The sequence below is a fragment of the Myotis davidii genome, unplaced genomic scaffold, assembly GCF_000327345.1.
Source record: "Myotis davidii unplaced genomic scaffold, ASM32734v1 scaffold18, whole genome shotgun sequence".
NCBI classification, from domain to species: Eukaryota; Metazoa; Chordata; class Mammalia; order Chiroptera; family Vespertilionidae; genus Myotis; species Myotis davidii.
This window is the reverse complement of record NW_006292696.1, coordinates 9842880-9862469: the sequence shown is the minus strand read 5'-3', so window position 1 is coordinate 9862469 and position 19590 is coordinate 9842880. Positions and strand designations below refer to the sequence as shown.

Genomic DNA, 19590 nt, shown 5'->3' with positions numbered 1-19590 from the left:
ATATATAACTGTATAAAATCATATATAACTATATATAAAACCATATATATGCAATACTATATATAACGCTAAGGAAGCTAAAAGTCAACCATTAAGTTAATTACCAAGCAATTAAATATAGATAGGCAAAATGGCAACCCTCACCATTTCCCAGATCATAAAGGCACACTTCTTCCTTAAACAGGAAACTGAATTATTTCTGACGATTCAAATCCCTTACTGGAATATAATTCAAATTCTTCAGTATGGCTGCAAGGCTGTGCAATAGAAAGCATCTTTTTGTCCCCCAAACCCTATATCCCGATTTCTTCATTCTTAATCATCGTCTTCCAGCCTTCTGGGGCATCTTTCAGTTCCACAATCAAACCAGGCTTTTACTCCTTTCTGGGTCCTTGCAACCTACTGTTACCAATGATGACAAAGCTCTTCCCTTCAATTTTTTCCTGGCTGATTTTTTCATCTCCTTATAATCTCAACTTCTTATCCATTATTCAAGAGTCTTTCATGATCATCTATCTGAAGTACATTTTTATTGATTTTTCTCCATGACGCCCCACTTTTTTGGTGATTTCTTCAGCATTGATCATATTTAGAAGTTTGTTTACTGTCTGCCTGTCTTCAAACTTCAAGGTCTAAGAGGATTAAAAATATGTCTGTTTTTCTCACTGTTTTATCTCCAGACAGTGCAAAACAAGTATTAGGAACTCAATAAGTATGGCAAGAAGGCCAGAAGCATAAGTAAATAAATTTGTCCACTTTGCATTGATTTTTATTCCACATTTAACATAGCTCAACAAGAGTCAAATGATATCCCACGTTAGCCCATTTAGTAGGGGAAAAGGACAGACTCACATAAATTTGTGGATTAAAAATGGTTGAATATAAAATGTGTATCTGATTACACAACTTACTTAAATCAGAGATAATAAGTGAAACAAATCAATATAAAGGTAGAACACTGCTGATAAGTAAAAGTATGGTTACGATATATAAAATCTTTTACTATCTATAATAATAAAAGCATATTATGCTAATTAGACCTGACATTCTTCAGGACGAAGCTGGGGCTGTGAGGGAATCCCGGGTCCCAGCTGCCTGCTGGTGGCCGGAGGGAAGCCCGGGTACTGGGTACCTGAGGGAAACCGGTGCCAGCAGCTGGGGGAAGGAAGGCCTACTCTTGCATGAATTTTGTGCATCGGGCCTCTAGTATTAATATAATATAGTGTATGTTTTTTAAAAGCATGTCTTTACTCTAGATTATAAATTCCACAGAAACAAGGAGTATGTTTTCCTTGTTCAATGCTCTTTTCTTTATCAGGTATAGTTCCAGGACCATAGTGGATGTGGATCAAACCAAATGTGATACACAAAATAAATAGGAATTAATCAGGTCACTATTCAGATCACCTAAATCAGAGTGTGTAACCTCTCTATCTCCAATTTTCTGATCAATTTAATTGATACTTAAGCATCTATTAAGAATATGTTTGAGAGATTATTTAAGGTCTGAAGTCAAGGACAATAAAATTGAATGAGGAAATCTCTCCTTCCCCTGTGATTCTCTGCTGAGTTTACTACGATGTGCATTCATCAGGGAAATTGATTTGCAAAAATACAAATGGCAGCAGGTCTACAAAAAAGGAGCTCCTGGAACAGACCTTGGAAATTCTGGTAAGGGCCTACTGCCCACAAGGGTACTGGAAAAACTTAGCCTCTGTGATGGATGTTTCTAGCAGTATTTGAGTGCTAAGATATGCTTGGTTTCATGGCACTGAGCTGACTTTATTTCCTGTTTTTCTTATTATATAAAGGATTTTTTGTCAAGTGAGATGTGATATGACTAGAGAAAATTTTTAATCTATTCAGAGTCACTTTTCCTGTTGAATATTTTTCATGCTCTCAAAAATATTAGCTTAGTTTAACTTACTGTGATCTCTTCTTTTAACCACAAACAGAAACGATTTATAATAAAGATACCTCACAGATTCTAAAACATCTCTCAGATGAAAATTCTGTATTAAAGACTAAAAAGTTTAAAACAAAATGGAAGCAGGGTTAGAAGCTCTTAGGGTAGCTGGAAAGAAGGTCGGAAAATAATGCTGATATTTATAGGAATCTAATGAAATACAGGTGGCAGTTGACTTGTGTCTGAGAGAGGACAGGAGCTGATGCTGGAGAGATTGTCAGGGATCAGATCCTGAAGGAACATACTGAGTGATCATATGCCCAGTTTGCCTGGGAAAGTTCCAGTTGGCATCTGTGGTTCTGACATAATTATTCATAATGATGCCCCCTTTCACTAAAAAAAGTTCTCCCTTTTTGCACAATAAATATATGGCCATATTGCCTACAACTCTAACTAAGACAACTGGATCTTAAGAAGAAATGGGAGTTATTGAAAAGCTTTAATACAACAATATAACATGACCATATTTATTTTTTAAGTAGTCATTCTGAAGTGAAATTGTCTTTATTTTCAGATGACACTATCTATATATATAAAACCTAAGTGACCGTTAAGACTGGACAACAAGATGCCCAGGCAACTGGTTGGTAGCTATGATGCCCACTGACCACCAGAGGGAAGACGCTCAATGCAGTTCAATGCACTCCCACAGCCAACCTCCTGAGGCCAGCCAACGTCCCATGGTCCCTCCCCCCAGCTGGCCCGATCGCCTTGATCACTGGCCAGGCCGAGGGACCCAACCTGTGGATGAATCCATGCACCGCGCCTCTAGTTATATATAAAAATCACAAACTCTACAAAAACTATTAGAATTAATTAATAGAACTAATATCACAGGATACACATTAACATACAAAATAAATTGCTTTTCTATGTAATGATAAACATTTGGAAAATGAATATTAAAATAGAATAAAACACACAAGATACTTAAGAATAAAACTTGAGAAAAATGTGCAAAATTTTGACACTGAAATATACAGTAAGTTAGTGAGAAGAATGAAAAAATATAAAAAAGAAATCATGCTTATAGATTGAAAGACTTAAAATTGTCAAAAATTTTTATACTTTCTAAACTGATCTGTTTATTCAATACCATTTCAACAAAGATGTTTTGTTTTGGTATATTGGAAAATTTTCTAAAACATATAAGGTTATGAAAGATTTAAAATAGACAGTTTGGTCTTGAAAAAGAACACATATGATATGTTGCATGTTTATTATCTGATTTTAACATTTACTATAAAGCTACAGTGATCAAAGTTGTACAGTGCTGACATAAGCATAGACAAGTAGATCAATAAAATGGAATACGGATTCCAGAAAGAAACCTAGACATAGAAGCTAATAACATTTTGGCAAAGTTACTGTGGAATGTCAACGGAAAAAGTAAAATCATTAAAAAAAATGGGGCTGGAACAATTAGATAAATGCATGGGGAGGAATGACTATCAACTTCTAACATCTATTATATAAAAATAATAATTTGAGATGGACCATAGAGCTACATGAAAAACCTGTAACTACAAAGCTCCCAAAAAATATAAAAATATCTTTGCATACTTAGGGGAAGTAAAATTTCTTAGAGAATACAGAAAAAAAAAAACCACAATAAATTTTACTTTCAAATAAATAAATAATCAACCCCAAAACGGGTAAAATATTTTCACTATAGATATCTGCCATGGATTTTTAAGTAAAATCCATAAAGTACTGCTTCAAGTCATAATAAAATAAAATATAATAAAACAAAACCCAGAATCTAATAGATACAACTTTAGCCCCACAATAATGGCTAAAATGCAAGAGTCTCTAGAGCTTTTAATAAAACATCGAAAGGCGACAGATTTGCATGTGTGTACATATGGATAGGACACATTGCTTTTAGAATGCAGATTATTCTAAAGGAACTAAATGCTCCCTTGCTTATTCTAATTGAATAAGATGATAAGGGGGTATCATCTTATGAAAAAAAGTTAAATCTATTTTTAAAAAGTAGATGGCAATTTATTAGTATACTAGAAGCCCGTAGCATGGATTCATGCACCTGTGGGGTCCCTAGGCCTGACCTTTGCCCTCTTGCAACCCGGGACCCCTCGAGGAATATCAGACTGCTGGTTTCAGCCTGGTGCTGCAGGCCAGGCCTAAGGACCCCACCGGTGAACACCAGGCCTCTAGTATGAATACAAAATCTTTGGTTAATCTCTTCCCCCCCACCCCTTCTCCTTCCCTCTGAGATTCATCAGTCTGTTCCATGTTTCCATTCCTGTGTATTGAGCATCCGTCCCCTGGTGGTCAGTGCACATCATAACTACTGGTTGAACAGTTGCTTAGGCTTTCATATATATAGATAATTACTATGATCTATACTCCTACCAAAGATTATAATGTATCAATACTGAAAATTTACCAAGGCACTAAAATCTTGTTCTGTATGTAATTTAACAGCCATATGCAGTGTATTTTGCACTTAATTTTAAAAAGCTTCAAAATGTCCACTGTGTTACTTTATCCTATAACATCTAAGTTTTCAAGCCTTAATAGTTCTGAAATTAATTGAAGCTCACAACTGGTATGTATATTTAATGTGGTTATGTTTTTTTGTTTTGTTTTACAGTTAAAAAATTTTATATTTAGAATTAGGCAGCTGGACTCAGTTTAGATGATCTCAATTTTGTTGGCAACATCCAAAGCAGCGTAATCAGGAGCCGGTCAAACATATGCCTTCTTCTCTCCAACAGGCCTGATCAGGGTGCTGACCGTGGCCACATCAGTGTCATAGAGCTTCTTCACAGCCTGTTTGACCTGGTGCTTGTTGGTCTTGACATCCACAATGAACACGAGTGTCTTGTTGTCTTCTGTCTGCTTCAGGGGGAATTTGATGATGGCGTAGTGGTCAAGCTTGTTTCTCCGGGGTGCACTCTTCTGAGGATATTTGGGCTGCCTTGGGAGCCTTGGCCATCAGTAGGTGGGTGATGTGCAGATCTTTTCTGTGTGGCTGCAGATGCCTTTCAGCACTGCTTTCTTTGTCTTCAAAGCCTTTGCTTTGGCTGCAGCTTTAGGAGAGGAAGGGGCTTCCTTCTTAGCTTTTGGCACCATCTTCGTAAGAAGGGCAAGGTGGTTATGTCTGTGTTGTTTTCCCCACTGTTTGACTGTATTTGACTACTTAGTTTGACAATGACTCAGAGAAGGTGAACCAGTTGCAAGTATTGGGGGTGGGGGTGGTGGAATAGATCATTTTCATGCATGCAACTTGAATACCTATAAGATAGGGAATAAATGGAGCAAAACTCCATCAGCTGGCATTGATTTGTAAATTTAGCCTATGTTAAAATAGTGTCATACATGACCATGTTGCTTTATTTAATTGTTTTTAATATGATCTTTGTTTACCATGTAGATGATGTTTAAAACACTAGAGAAAAAATAGTTTTCAGAACATTAAAAAATTGCATCACTTTTCTACTTCTTCAAAATAATACCATTGATTTTTCAAGTGAAAATCTCTGTAATTGAAGCTAACAAATTCAGCAAAAACTATTATGACCAAGAAAAATGTTGGACTATTAAAAATCTACCAATTAGATGATGGTAGATCAGTTTCAGCAAGATTGTGGATCTCCGTTTCTCTGTCCTTTGCTTTCACTACGCTAGAGAGCTGTTATCGCACCATGTGACTTTCTCATGGGGTATTTACCTGAGTTACAATTTAATAATTATTTGACACCTCCTTGATCATTGCTATCTCCTGAGATTCAAATTCCATGATGGCAGAAATCATGGCTTCTGCTGCCCCATAATTATACATCCAGTTCCTAGCACAGACCCAGCTGAAACACTGAACCTAACTACATTTTGTATCTAGAGTAGTTCTCCTCAATGTATTTCAAATGTACCTCAAAAGCAATTTATAAGAAAGGACTGATAACCTTCAAAATGTAGCATAAATAAGAGTCAGGCACTTATTTTTCTACCAAGACTACATTGGCAAGTTATATTCAGTTTGTTTTGGCCATTTTATTTAAATACATCCAAATAAATTACAGAACTCAGTATGTATTTATTTCACTAAGCAAATTTTGGTTGTACAACTAAACTTGAGTTTGTGGCAGGGTTTCAGTGATTGCAGAGATCTTTGCTTTAAAAGACTTCCTTGTTTTTCTTACTATGTTATTTGGGATTCATACAGGTTTTTTTTTATGAATGGGTGGAGAGTGTAATACCAGTACTACTTATTTAGCATTTACATAACACTTTATCTGTACAGTTATACAATGAGTTTCATAATGATATAGAATTATTACCATATTTTGTACCCACATCATAAAAGTATACAAATTAATATGATTTGAAGTTAAATTTTATTTTGCCCTAATATGTACCTTAAAAGAACTTTTTATTTCCTCTTAAAGGATATTTATTCTCTAGAATAATAAAAACATGCATAGCAAATAACACTCCACTAATGCAAACTGAAGAGGCCTTCTATATCTCAAGACAATCCAAATATTTTTTTATTTTTAGAAATAAAAAGGGTGACTATACCTGTGTGATATGGCATATAGACTAAAATGAAACTGGGAAGGCTAAAATCTGCTTTACAGATAAAGTTCAAGTCCCTCAGGCTCTTTGTATCTCATTTTTGATAGCCATCATCTTCTTTATCTAACTCATAAGGCTATAGAGAGAATAAGAACATGCATGTAAAAATTCTCAGAAAAAAATAAAGCCCGAGTTTTTAGAAATTATATCTTCTTATTCCTCTAGAAATTAAACTTGATATTAAGGATCACATGCCAAAGTTATCAGAGCAGTTGCATGTATAATTGAGGTGATTAAAAACATCAATATCTACATACTGAAGGTACAAATATCCAGATTTTAAAGTAGTAATATTATTTCTATTTTAATATTCAGTATACTTGCCTTGATTTTGTCTTTCATTTTTCAAAGGATTTTTTGTAGGAAAATTGCAACAAATTATCCTTAAATTTACTAAATGGAGGGGCAAGATCTCTTCTTTGAAAATGGGATGACATGCAGAAGCTAAGTGACTGAATTGCAGATTAAGCTATGCATTATATACACAGAATTAACTATTATGAAAACGTATTTTCTAAGTATGATATTGGTTTGGGATCTAAATAATGCCATTTAACATGTTTTTAAACATATTAAAAAACAAATAGTGGATTATTCGTAATCATTTCTGCTTAAAGCTTTCAATAAAAATAAGATAAATTTAAGAATGGTGTACGTGATGGAGACTGAGGACCTCAAAACATGCTACTATATAGATTATTTTAATTTCTTCAATAGGCTCATTGGAAGTAAGGTATCTGTCCTGAATTCTACTGTCTGAAGATATAATCAAATAATTATAAAAATTAATGCTGATAAATATATATAATCTAGACTAGTTAAATATTCTTGTGAGAGAAGAGTATTGATAGGGTAAAACTGGTCAAAAAGTATAGAAAATAATTAGTGATAAATCTAAAATGTAACCCATTCTCATGATCACTTGGGGGGGGAAATATATATATATATATATATAAATAGTGACTCCAAATCATCTTTTACTTATACAAAAAAAAAAAGATATTTAGAAAAGGACACACTGAGATAGAGTGGCTGTGGCCCAGGAGATAAAGCAAAGAGGTGGCAGGCCTTCTGAGGCCCTGCTGGAGAAGGAAGGAGTCTAGATAAAATGGTGAGAAGCACTGTGTGCGTGAGTGGTAGGGCCCACAGGAAGGAGAAACTTCAGTTTGATCAGCACTGTTGATAGGTCAGGGGAGGGATTCACAGTGACCTTCCTGATAATTTTTTAGGGGACACAGTTAATGCTGCTGACTGGAGTGAGAACTGCTCCCTGGTTTCTGGAAGGCACCCACTAGGGACAGGGGACTGAATGCCTAGGATGGAATACACACACACACACACACACACACACACACACACGCACACACTTATATGTGTATCTGACTTTATCATTAGGCATCTACATCTATCTCTATCCACAAACATACTACTTTGCCACTTTATTACTTTATAAAATAAATGTTTTATACTTCCAATTATCTGTTGCTTTTAAGCAGGTCATTTAATCTCTCTGTAATCTTGATTTCCTAATTTGTAAAATGTAGTTGACAATAACTACTTCACAGATGTTAGTAAAAAATTAAGTATATATAATATATATTAATCATATATTCTTTAAAATATTTCATATATATTAAATATATTATTTATATATGTTAATTAAAATATATATTCTAAATTAATGTTTATATGTAAAATTTTGGTTCTCTGTTTGTATGTGCATGGCGTGAGTAGCTTTGAATGTCTGAAATTGACATTATGTTGTGACTATTTACTTTCTGATGTAGGTATTCAGAACAGGTCATCCCAATATGTGCTTCTGAGGCATGTGGATTACTTTGAGCTAAAGGTAACTGAGACCCTCTGGACTCAACAGAAATTTCTGCTCCTGCCCTTTCCGCAGATACCTAGAAAAAATTGAATTAGAGGCCTTTCCCATAATAAGAAATTATCAGATATAAGCTTTTGTGATCTAGCATAGAACAGGGCAAACATTCAGTTACTGAACATCTACTCTTCTTGTGCGACAATGACCCTCTGAAGCCCCAAGGGGCCTTATCTCATCCTTCGTTCAGAATATCATATATACCACATTTTCCCTCTCTATCTCTGAAGCTCTGGTGTATGTGGGGTCTTTGACCCTCTCAGGTATGTGGGGTTGTCATGAGTACATATGTCATTAAATTTAGTTATTTTCTCTTCTTAATCTGTCTCATGTAGATTTAATTATTAGACCAGCTGAAAGAACCTAGGAGAGTAGAGGAAAATTTCTTGATTACCCACACTAATTTTGAAGATATCACATAGATATAACCCAGTAGTAGAGGGATGAATTCTTCTCTTTACATCTATCTGAATAGGTTATCATATCTGGAATGCTCATCCCAATTGAAATACTGAAATTTAAGCACATGAATTGTGCTGACACCCACGGTGGTCAAACAATTTCGGAACTGTGCTAATTATAACTTTTAACCACTTTTCTGTCATCTGTAAATTTAGCAGAAGTACTTTGGAGAAACATGCAGGGGAGGAAAATCGGGGGTGGGGGGGAGGCAGATATAGGAAGTTACCTAGCAAGCACAGTAAACTGGAGGCATGGCGATTTTGAAGATTTAAATTCCTACCTTCTCAATTGATAAGACTTCCTACAGATTTAGTCATCCTTCTCTTCCAGGCACTGGGGAATAATTTTCTCTCTACCTCTCTAGGTTCTTGGCTGTAATAAAAAGATGCGTTAAACACAATTTTGGTAACATGTATAACCTCCTGTATGGAGGGGAGGTATCCAGGAAAAATGAATACGTTCCTGGAATGCCCAATCTGTCACCTTACATATCTTACAAATGGAGATTTCCCTTATAAATATAAATGGCTCTTCCAAGAAGGGTAACTTCTACTGGCTTTCGGAGCTTCTCCTGGGTCTGCTATTTCTTAAAAATAATCAGCCTAAAATATTCCTTATGCTAAGGAGGCATATTATGGGATGGCAAATTCTCCCTTTCACTATAGCTATTTGTAGTTTAACTGTGGAAAGTCTGTCTTGGAATGGCTAGGAAATTATAACTGAGAAATAGCCACAACCTTAGTAATCTAATATTTACAGCAAAGATAACGTCTCTAAAGTTAGCCCTAACTTCATTTGAACTGGAGCAGAAATCCTTGCATGAAGCACTTTTTAAGATATGTACAACAGAGGCTTCAAGCATTAAATATTCTGTAATTCAATGTTTTGAGTAGATTCTTAGCTATCTAAACGGAGTCTAGCAAATCAAGCAGATATTTATTTAAGTAATTATTTAAATTAAAAGACAAGTTTTAAACTTCTGCCTATGCTCCAAATGTTTTGTCTACAGGGTGGTGGGCAGCTAGATTTTAGAAGTATTTTGTGACACTTTTTTTCCCCCTCTCTGTGTGTTTTTTTTCTTTTTTTCAGGTAGATGTTTGCCTCGGTGTAGATTAATTGCAATATTATGTCTACAACTACGCAATTAAATATGCTTCTAAATAAAACCAAGTGGAACATTAGGAAAGATAGGAAATATCAAGTTTGTCTGTAGAGATTAATGCTGTAAATGAACAGGGTTATAGTGAAGCGTCACAGTATTCCCCTACATGCATGTTAAAAGTTAAAAATTGAAAAACTTGTTATGGGATAAAAAGCTTTAGCAGCTCATAAGAAAAGTCACCTGAAGTATTTTGTGTTCAAGCAATAGAAAACATATACAAAAATGTAACTCAGTGTATTTTTAAATGCTAGCACTTCAAGTAAGGATTAGATTACCACAAATTTAAATAAATTCACCTCTGCTCAATCTATCCTTTAGAATTAGTTCTTTATCACTCAAAATATACTATAAAATCTAATTTTATTCTAAAAAATAAACCATCTTTACTTCTAACATTTACTCCTGTTTACTCTAAATAATTTTCTCCATTTTTATATCCATTTCTTTCTTCTTCTTCAGATATTTCTACTCTGAGATGAAATGTAGTTACATCAAAAAAGTTTATAAAAGTAGAAAATTTGTCTTAAAACCTAAATGTATGAATATTTGTACGTGGAATGTGTTAGGACTATTGGGACCTTACAAAGTGTATATAGTTTGAAAATTCAATTACATACACAGGCATACATACCCTTAATGAGAGAAGTCTCTGTTTATTTTTCAATCAACTTTTTTTTACTACATGAGGTGGGTTTACTAAAATTTTTATAGCTATTTCTTACCCTTTATGGTTTCTGTAATATACTCAATGATTTCCATACAAACAAAAAATTCTGAGGTGAAATTGACTCATTGTGCTCAGCTGATGAAAAAAGTGGCAATAATCCAAGTACTTGTAAACATTGAATATGGTGGTGAATAGACTTTGGAGATTAGTAAGGCATATACCACTTTTCTTCAATGGTGGTCCAAGGTACTTGTTGAAAATGAATACTCTACTCCTGGGCTACACCCCAGACATAATGGTTCGGAATCTTCCAGGGTATGGTCCAGGAATCTCCATTTTAGCACTTTCTTCAGGCGAAGCTAATGACAGCACTATATACAAGATAATGACAGTTTAGGTAATTTTGAGTTTTATAAATTAACGACTTCACACATAAGAAGAGATATTAGCTATTTATAGCTTCACTCCAAAGCTTCTCTTCCTCCTTAGGTGAACACAACTTAATGAGTTTAATCAATTAATGAGGAGGAAAACATATCCTTTGGAGTTATATAAATGAAAAAGTCAATTAAATGTTTTTAAAATGTCCCTTAAAGTTTTTAGGTGGCTCTACTGCCACTGTTTAACCCCAAAGCCTTCTTCAGAAGGATGTCTCTGAGGATCCCACATTTTTTCCAGTTACTTATGGTCCTTCTCTAGGAGCAGCTTCAGAGCAAAGCCTCAACTTCCATCCATCCCGATGCAGCCATGCCACTGGCATTTTTATGGGATTGCAGCAAACTGAAGCTCTGACCTCATCCTCTGCACCCACCTGCCTTGTTTCTGTCATCGCTGAGGAAATGTGAAATCCCCCTATGGAGAGCTCGCACATGGCTCCCAGTATTTAGGGCTATTTAAAATACTCTGCCAAGAATTAAAAAGAAAAATGTATTTCCAAGTGTTATGTTTTGTATATTGGAAAAGAAAAGGTGGTACTGTTGCAAAAAAGTAAGACATCTTAGATATCCTCCCTTTCACTATAGCTATTTGTAGTTAAACTGTGGAATGCCTATCTTGGAATGGCTAGGAAATTATAACTGAGAAATAGCCACTATTATGAGTAACTATAAAATTGCACGTTTTTTTTTTCATTGAAGTAAGACCACTGGGATAAAATGCATAAGAATGTCCTTATCTATTTAGTTGCAAAGTTGTTTATTAAGATGGATGGAAGGTGCATGGGAAGGAAAGACCTATTTCCCTCTGTCTTGTGTAGATTTTAATCCACAGGTTTCATAAAAGGTAGGGATATGAGAATGATATCTTCTATCCAAAAACCACCATCAACTGTCTGATTTCTGAAACAAATTAAGAGCTACCACAGCATTAGACAGAAAAAACTGTCTGCAAATTTTGAATAGGAAAATGTTTTTCCAGGATTCCACTAAAATATATTTGCCCATAGACCATTTCCAGTAAAAGGACCTCTTCTCTTCTAAAAAATCTGCTTAATATAATATTCTTAATGAAAATGCACTCTATTTTTATAGTGAAGGAGGAAAGTGAAAAAAAAATGCTGGAAAAATTAAGTAGGTCCTCTCTCTACTTAGAAACTCCAAGAGAGGCTTTTACTCCTTGTTTTGCCTGAGTCTCTTCTTTATCAGAAATCTGCAGCTTCCATTACCTGCCCTAAAAAATGAAGCATCAGAGAAGTTAACTCGTAATTTTAATAAAATAACAGTTTCACCTCCATCCTTCTTATCTCACTTTGTTACAACTACTACATAAGAGTGTCAATTCCCACAAAACCCTTAGGGCAATGGCTTGATATATTCTGTAGCTACTTTTTTCTTTTCTTAGAGGGATGTAGAATTATCCTAAATATAGAGTTTTATTTCAAAATGGCAATACAGGAGAGTTCAAGTACTGTAAATAGTGGCTATCTAACCTGCACTTTGTCCTTGCTGGAAATCCTGAGGTGTGTTGGGGGGAGAGGTTGTGGATGTGTAGGTGGGTAGATCAATGGAGAGCTATAGTTGGAAGAATATTCCACTAATACTTGTGGTGCAAAGAAGTTCAAAGAATGTAGGTGAAAGCACTTCAGATGACACACCTGCTCAGGGTTTTGGGAAACCCATACTCCCCTCCCATCTTTTCTGTTCAGTGAATCAAGGCTCTAGGGCATTAATGCATACTTCACAATGTTGGCATCACATTCCCTTGGTTCTGCATAGTTTTCAATACTGCAGCAAGGACAACTCTTTCCAGACTTATATCCCTCCATGCGTTCATCAACTAGGTTCCTAAGCCCATGCCCCAAAGCTCCCCCCCCCCCATCTCAAGGAGGAGGTAGGAATAATCAGAGTAGGGTCCTCGGATGTCATTAGTGCTCCATGACTCTGTTGGCCTTCTGTCTGCACTATATGGCTGTCCTGTGTGAATTTAGGGGTGTCCTACGGGTTAGACAAGCCTCTTTCCATTTGGCTCTAAGCGGGACTGCTGTCCCTGGTTCTGAACCGTGCTTGCGTGTCGCGGAGCCTGCTGCCTGGTCAGTGGGGCTGGATAGAAAACTGATCTTAAGAATGCCAAAGTGCAGGAGCAAGCAATACTTTGATGTATAAGAACAGAACCCCTCCCCCGAACGTGTATCTCCCAGGTGTACGCCAGGACCTCATTTGCAGTTTTCTCCTCTAGACCCCCCACCCCAAACGCCTCCTCCAACATGGCCTCAAATGCCAGCATGTATCAGCACAGCCCACCTAGACATCATTTTGCGGTAATATCAATACGCTACTCCTCAAACACAAAGTCTTTAATACATTAGCTTGCCCACTCTAAAACAAAACAAAGCAACGCGATAAATTAATAAATAAACCAAAGTGACCTTCCTCTTTCCTCCCTGCCTCCACTCCTCACACATTCACATCCCCCTAATTTACAAAGCCCCAAATCCTAGAAGAGTGTTTTCAATCTGGGTGGTCTCCGTAGTGCCACATCCTCACCCTTCCCCCACCTCTCTGGAACAAAACGAAGCTGAAAACAGCACATCTTACCCGGGGTAGAGCGTTAGCAGGAGCAGGATCCACACCGTCATTTTCTGTGAAAATACAGGAGTGCAGTAGACTGAGCTTCCTGTGCTCCATATATTTGGCGAACTCATCGCTCCCCCCCCCCTGCTTCTTGCCTCTCAGAAGAATCCCTCCCCTTTGTATTATTATTATGCTTATGATCTGGTGGTGGCTCCCCCCACCTGCCTCTAGTAGGTCCCGTCACTGGGGCGATATATTTCTACCAGCTTCAGGAATTAATATTCAGAGGGCAGAAATAAGATCAGCACACACGCTTGCAGATACCATCAGAGCATCAGCTCGGGGAGCAGCTTCCAAGTCTGGGGGAATAATATAATTGAGGTAGGGGGAGGGTACAGGGAAAGACACTCAGAGAAAAATAAGGGGGGGGGTGAGAAAGTAGGTACCCTAATACACACTCTCATGTCCCTCACACTACACTCACACGTACCCCTCCAGTTCCATCCTTGTAGGTTTATTTACTTGCTTTGCTTTTATTTTTCTTTTAGAGGGGGCAGGGCCGTGTGTGTGTGTGTGTGTGTGTGTGTGTGTGTGTGTGTGTGTAAAAGACATATAAAAACCACAAGAATCTCTGCGTGATCAGCTACCACGCAGATTAACTATGAGGTCAAAGTGGAAGCAATGCATGCTGCTGCAGCAGCAGTAATTAACACATGCCTTGTGTCTCTCTAGTGCTTTTTAACCCTTCACTGCACGCACAAGTATTCAAGGCTGGCTTTCATCCCCAGGAAAGCCAGGAGATGCTTTAGCAAGCCCGTAAACTGTACACCAATGGTTTGTCTCCTCGGATCTGCCGAGAATCCTTATTTAAAATCGAGCAGTCTTAGAAATCCTGATTACAGTGTGGGGGGAGGGAGAGCCAAGTAGGAGGAGGGAGAGCCCAGTGTGGGGGAGGGAGAGCCCAGTGTGGGGGAGGAATGGCTGTTTCACTGTAAAACCATCCTGTTTAAAAAGAGATTTGATGGGTTTTCAATTTGACCGAAGGAAGCAAACATTGATAGATTTGAAAGACATGAAGAAATTCTGTGTCCCCATGATGCACTCCTCCCTTTTCTGCTCTCCACCCCGCAGTGAACATGGAAAGACACAAACTACTTGAAGATTGAATAATGTAACTGCATGGGGACAACTGCCTGGGTAAAGAATATAAACCGTAAAACAGGAGGGGACTTTTTGAAGGGAAGTTGGACACAGGGAGGTCAAGAGGGCATTTTAACAATATAATGTTTGCTGTGCAGGGTTGACCTTCTTTCTTCATCCCTCTTTGTGACAATCCTGAAAATTTCTGTGGTGAATGAGTGGTGGTTAGCATGCTTCCTTCTTACCTAGAATGTTACCATGGATACTGATACATGGGAGACATCCCTCTATTACCACCCAGTTCATCCACCACAGAGAGAACTCCATTCACTGACCATGGAGAAGAAAGTAGAGGTGTGTTTCAAGGTTCCTGTAGAGTCCAGTCCACAGCAAAGCTGTTCATCTAGAGATGCAGGTGAAGAGAACCAACTGGACTCCATTCTGGAGCATAGCAGGAAGTAATATCAAAGCCAGTGCCTTTTCTATATGAACTAAGTCTTCCCAGGAGGCAACATGAATAAGGAGTCCAGGAGGTTTAGGAATAGAACCTGAGATGAGTAGGTCCACACTCCATCTTCAACCCTAAAATATACTCAAGGAAAGCAGAGATAATTACTGGTGGCTTCTGCTCATGAGAGAGGCTTGAGGAGACACATTCTGACTAGGAAGCCAAAAGGGCCTAACAGACACACCGGGACACCTGTATGTCTTTTAGATACTTATTTATGGGATTAGAGAATAATCCAATTAAAGCAACAACAACATTCACTACCCAGTCAATTTACTTCTTTCTATAATGATTTAATTGGAGGCAATACAAATGTAAGCCCCTTTCTTAGTAAATTTTTTTGTTTCTTGCTGCACTGTGTGAAACTTCAGCCCTCTTTATATTTACCTTTTTTTTTTTTAAAGAAAAGCCCCACAAAACTTAGGTGGCTTATGGCTCTGTATTTATTTTTTTAGTGAGAGGCTCAAATTGAGGGGCAAATCATAAAAACAAAGAAACAACCAAGAGGTAAAACTCCAAATTCACATGCAAACTTTCCTTAGATGTTTGTTTTGGGGCAGAAAGAGGGAAAAGACACCATCAAAAATCCTGGAAGAAAGCAAAAACTAAAATCCTGAAAAAGCTGAGCCAACATTTAAGCTGCCACTCATTGCAGGGGATAATGAGATTGGAGTTTGAATCCCACCAGAGAGAGGGTCTTAATAATAAGCATTTCAGACTTTCCTTTAAAACCCTAGAAGTACCATAACCCTTCCCTGTTTTAGAACTAAGAATTTGCTGGAAGCCTAAGGGCAAAACTGGAATTAATCTGGAAGCAATATAAACTAATCCTGCACAAGATTAAGGTGATTTGTTAAGATTTTAACTCCTGTTAGAACAAATACTGACATTCTTCAGAGATGTACTAAAAATCGGAATGATGATAATATATAACATGTTTGACACATGGTAAAAAAAGAGATATACAAAGTGCAGCATAATAAGACACATTAAAAAATAGCAACTAAGCCTGGTAAGCGTGGCTCAGTAATTGAGTGTGGACCTATGAACCAGGAGATCATGGTTCAATTCCCAGTCAGGGCACATGCCAGGGTTGTGCTGGATCCCCAGTAAGGGGTGTGCAGAAGGCAGCTGATCAATGATACTCATCATTGATGTTTCAATCTCTTTTTCCCTCTCCCTTCCTCTCTGAAGTCAATACAAATATAAAATGTAGCAGTCTTTATAAACCAACAAAACCTGAAATACAGCCAGAAAATAAAGACATTCAATTAACTATTTCTAATAGTTCAAGAACTTAAAAGAAAAATGGCCACGATGGTTATATGATCAATGAGTGTACAGTAGAGAATCTCAGCAAATATATGAAAACTATTTTTTAAAAGCAAAAAAAGAGAATTCTAGAACTAAAATGTATAATGCCCAAAAAGAAAAGTTTGTGCATGGGTTTTATTTTAATTTTTTAATATTTTTGAAATTACAGTTGACATTGAATATTATATTAATTTCAGGTGTACAGCATAGTCATTAGACATTTACATAACTTACAAAGTCACATATGGAGAAAAATATTCACAATGAAAATATCTAACAAAGGACATATATCTAGTATACATAAAGAAATTCTAAATCTCAGTGATGACCATGTAAAAACACAATAAAAAAGGTCCAAATACTTGAACAGACTCTATGAAAAAAGGCATGTGTGTATTTAATAAGTACATGGTAAGGTTTTTATTATCAGCTTTCATTAAAGAAATGGAAATTAAAACTATAATGCTATCTTTTTATATGCACTATATGGCTGAAATTAACAAAACGGATAATTAACAAAAGTTACAAAATTAACAAAAAATTTTGAGGATATAGAGTAAACAAAACTCATATACTTTCTGGTGAGAATGTAAAAACAGTACAGCTACTTGCAAAATATTTTAGCAGTTTCTTACAATGTTAAATATTCTCTTTCCATATGACCAACTGATTCTTTCTCAAGATATTTATCAAAGAAAATAAAAATATGTGCCCCAAAGAAAGCCTAGAACAAGAATTCTGTAGAAGATTCATTCAATGTTGGAACAATCCAAATATCATCACTAGGAAAGTAGATAATAATGTTAATGTTATGAATAACACATATAAATAAATGCACACATATAAATATGTAATATACATACAAACATATATATTCAACAGCACGGTCAAATTTCAAAAATATTATGTTAAGCAAAAGAAGTCAGGCAAAAAACAGTACATGCTGTCTGATGATGCCGTTTATATTATCTTCAAGGGCAGCAAGAGAATTCTATGTGATTAAAATAAGAGCAGAGTGTGCCTATAATAGTTGAGGCACAAGATAAATTTTGGAGGTAAATTAAATATTCTATATCTAATTACACAGTCTTATACACTGATAAACTTATGAAATGATATACTGAAAACCGGAACTTGCTAATTTCACCTTAATAAAAATCCTATTGATAAAATAAATATTATCCTTATGAATAAGCATAATCCGGAATAGGGCTGTGTGACAGACCTTATTGGATCTTCATTAATAAACTACAAGGTGGGTACTGTTAATATCCACATTTTTGCACCTGGGAAGATTAAAGTTTAGAAAGGCTACGTTACTTGCCTAATATAATCTATAGAGTTCATTATATAGTTCATGGCAGAACAGAATTTAAATCCAGGCAATCCGATGTGAGAAATTGAACTCTTATGCATGGTTGTAAACCATTTCTCAATAACATGGTTCTGGTAATAAATAACATAGCTATTAATTCACTTCTTTAATCATCAGCTATAATAAAACTTTAGAGGCAACATGATATAATACAAAGAGCATACAGTTCGGAATCAGAAATCTTGGCTTTGTCATTAACTCTGTGACTTCGGTAAAATTACTTCATTTCTCTCTGTCATATTTTCTCACCAAAAAAATGATGGGTGATACTTTTCAGTGTTAACAGTTAGTGACTATAAGTTGAATAGCATTTCCTTGTGAGTGACATGAGAAGAGATATCTATAGCTCTTTCAAATGTTAGCTTCTTTAATTGCAGCATGATATTACAAGGGTTAATGTTCATGTTATTGCACACAGTATTAAAATAACTGAGAAGAAAAAGTTTGGCTTAGTTATCTCAGCCTTAATCTTCTCAAATCTCATGGGAGAGTGAAAATACCTCATTGCTCAGGATAACTAGATGAACCAGATGTAGAAGTCAGGTCTGTTTCCCCAAGCTTGAATTGGGGCTGGCCTTCAATTCGTTTTGTGCAATGGAATATATGTATGTGTGAGTTCTGAAGTCTGAGCCCAAAGACATCTCCACTTCCATTTCCATCCTCTTGTAATGATCCTACCACCATGTCACAACATCAGTTCTCCATGACGGCAGGGTATTTACTTGCCATATCTAATGCACTTTCCCCAGCACCTAGAAGAGGACCTGGCACATAGTAGATGCTCACTGAAAATCTGTTGAAATCTAAAAGTTGAATCTTATAAGGCATCTTCCAGATGCATGTCATTGTGCATTTGAATAACAGTGTATGAATCTTCAGATCCTAAGCTGACCAATCTTTTGAAATCAGTGTGTTTGTGTGTGTGTGTGTGTGTGTGTGTGTGTGTGTGTGTGTGTTTTAAATGTCAAATTGTGGTCTGAAAATTGTAAACATTCTCAACATTTATACATGATGTAAGAACTTTGATCAAGGCTGTGAATTATCTTGTAATGATTCTCAGATATCCTTGGCAATCATGACCTGGTAAAGCCGACTTTCCTAGGGCAAATGTCTCTCATTGCTAATAACATGCCTCCCGGGGACTTTCTCTTAGACTTTGGAGTCACAGGAGTGTCATTACTGTGACACTGTTAGTGGATGGGACTGGTAGAGCAGGCAGCCTGGAACTAGAGCATGAATTTCCTTCTCTGTTGGCTTTAGAATCCCTTCAAGTACTGAAGGATTGTAAACTGAGAGTAAAGTAAAAGACATGTGAAAATGGCAGCGATAATTTATATCAGTTATAATATTCCTGGAATTTTTAAAAAAATAATTTCATACTTTTTGTGGTTCTATTGAAAAGTGAACCAGTTCTTAAATGATTAATTTCATTGTTTTTAAAGTTTAATTGTGGAACAAAGGCACACCTACATATAAAATCATTATTGCAACCATTACCTTT

The 19590-nt window shown here is 36.3% G+C and overlaps 1 protein-coding gene and 1 pseudogene across 2 annotated transcripts in view; both read right to left on the bottom strand.

Annotated features, from left to right (window-relative positions):
• GABRG2 (gamma-aminobutyric acid type A receptor gamma2 subunit) overlaps positions 1-14122 on the bottom strand; it is a 110474-nt gene extending 96352 nt beyond the window's left edge. The window contains exon 1 of one of the 2 annotated variants that reach the window (XM_006766326.2): positions 13777-14122. In XM_006766326.2, the coding sequence (XP_006766389.1) occupies positions 13777-13883 (107 nt within the window). In that variant the 5' untranslated portion in view covers positions 13884-14122. The remainder of the gene's footprint in view (positions 1-13776) is intronic. The other variant, XM_006766325.2, reaches the window with a different exon arrangement.
• LOC102762078 lies at positions 4625-5065 on the bottom strand (annotated as a pseudogene).
• Positions 14123-19590: the final 5468 nt, after the last annotated feature.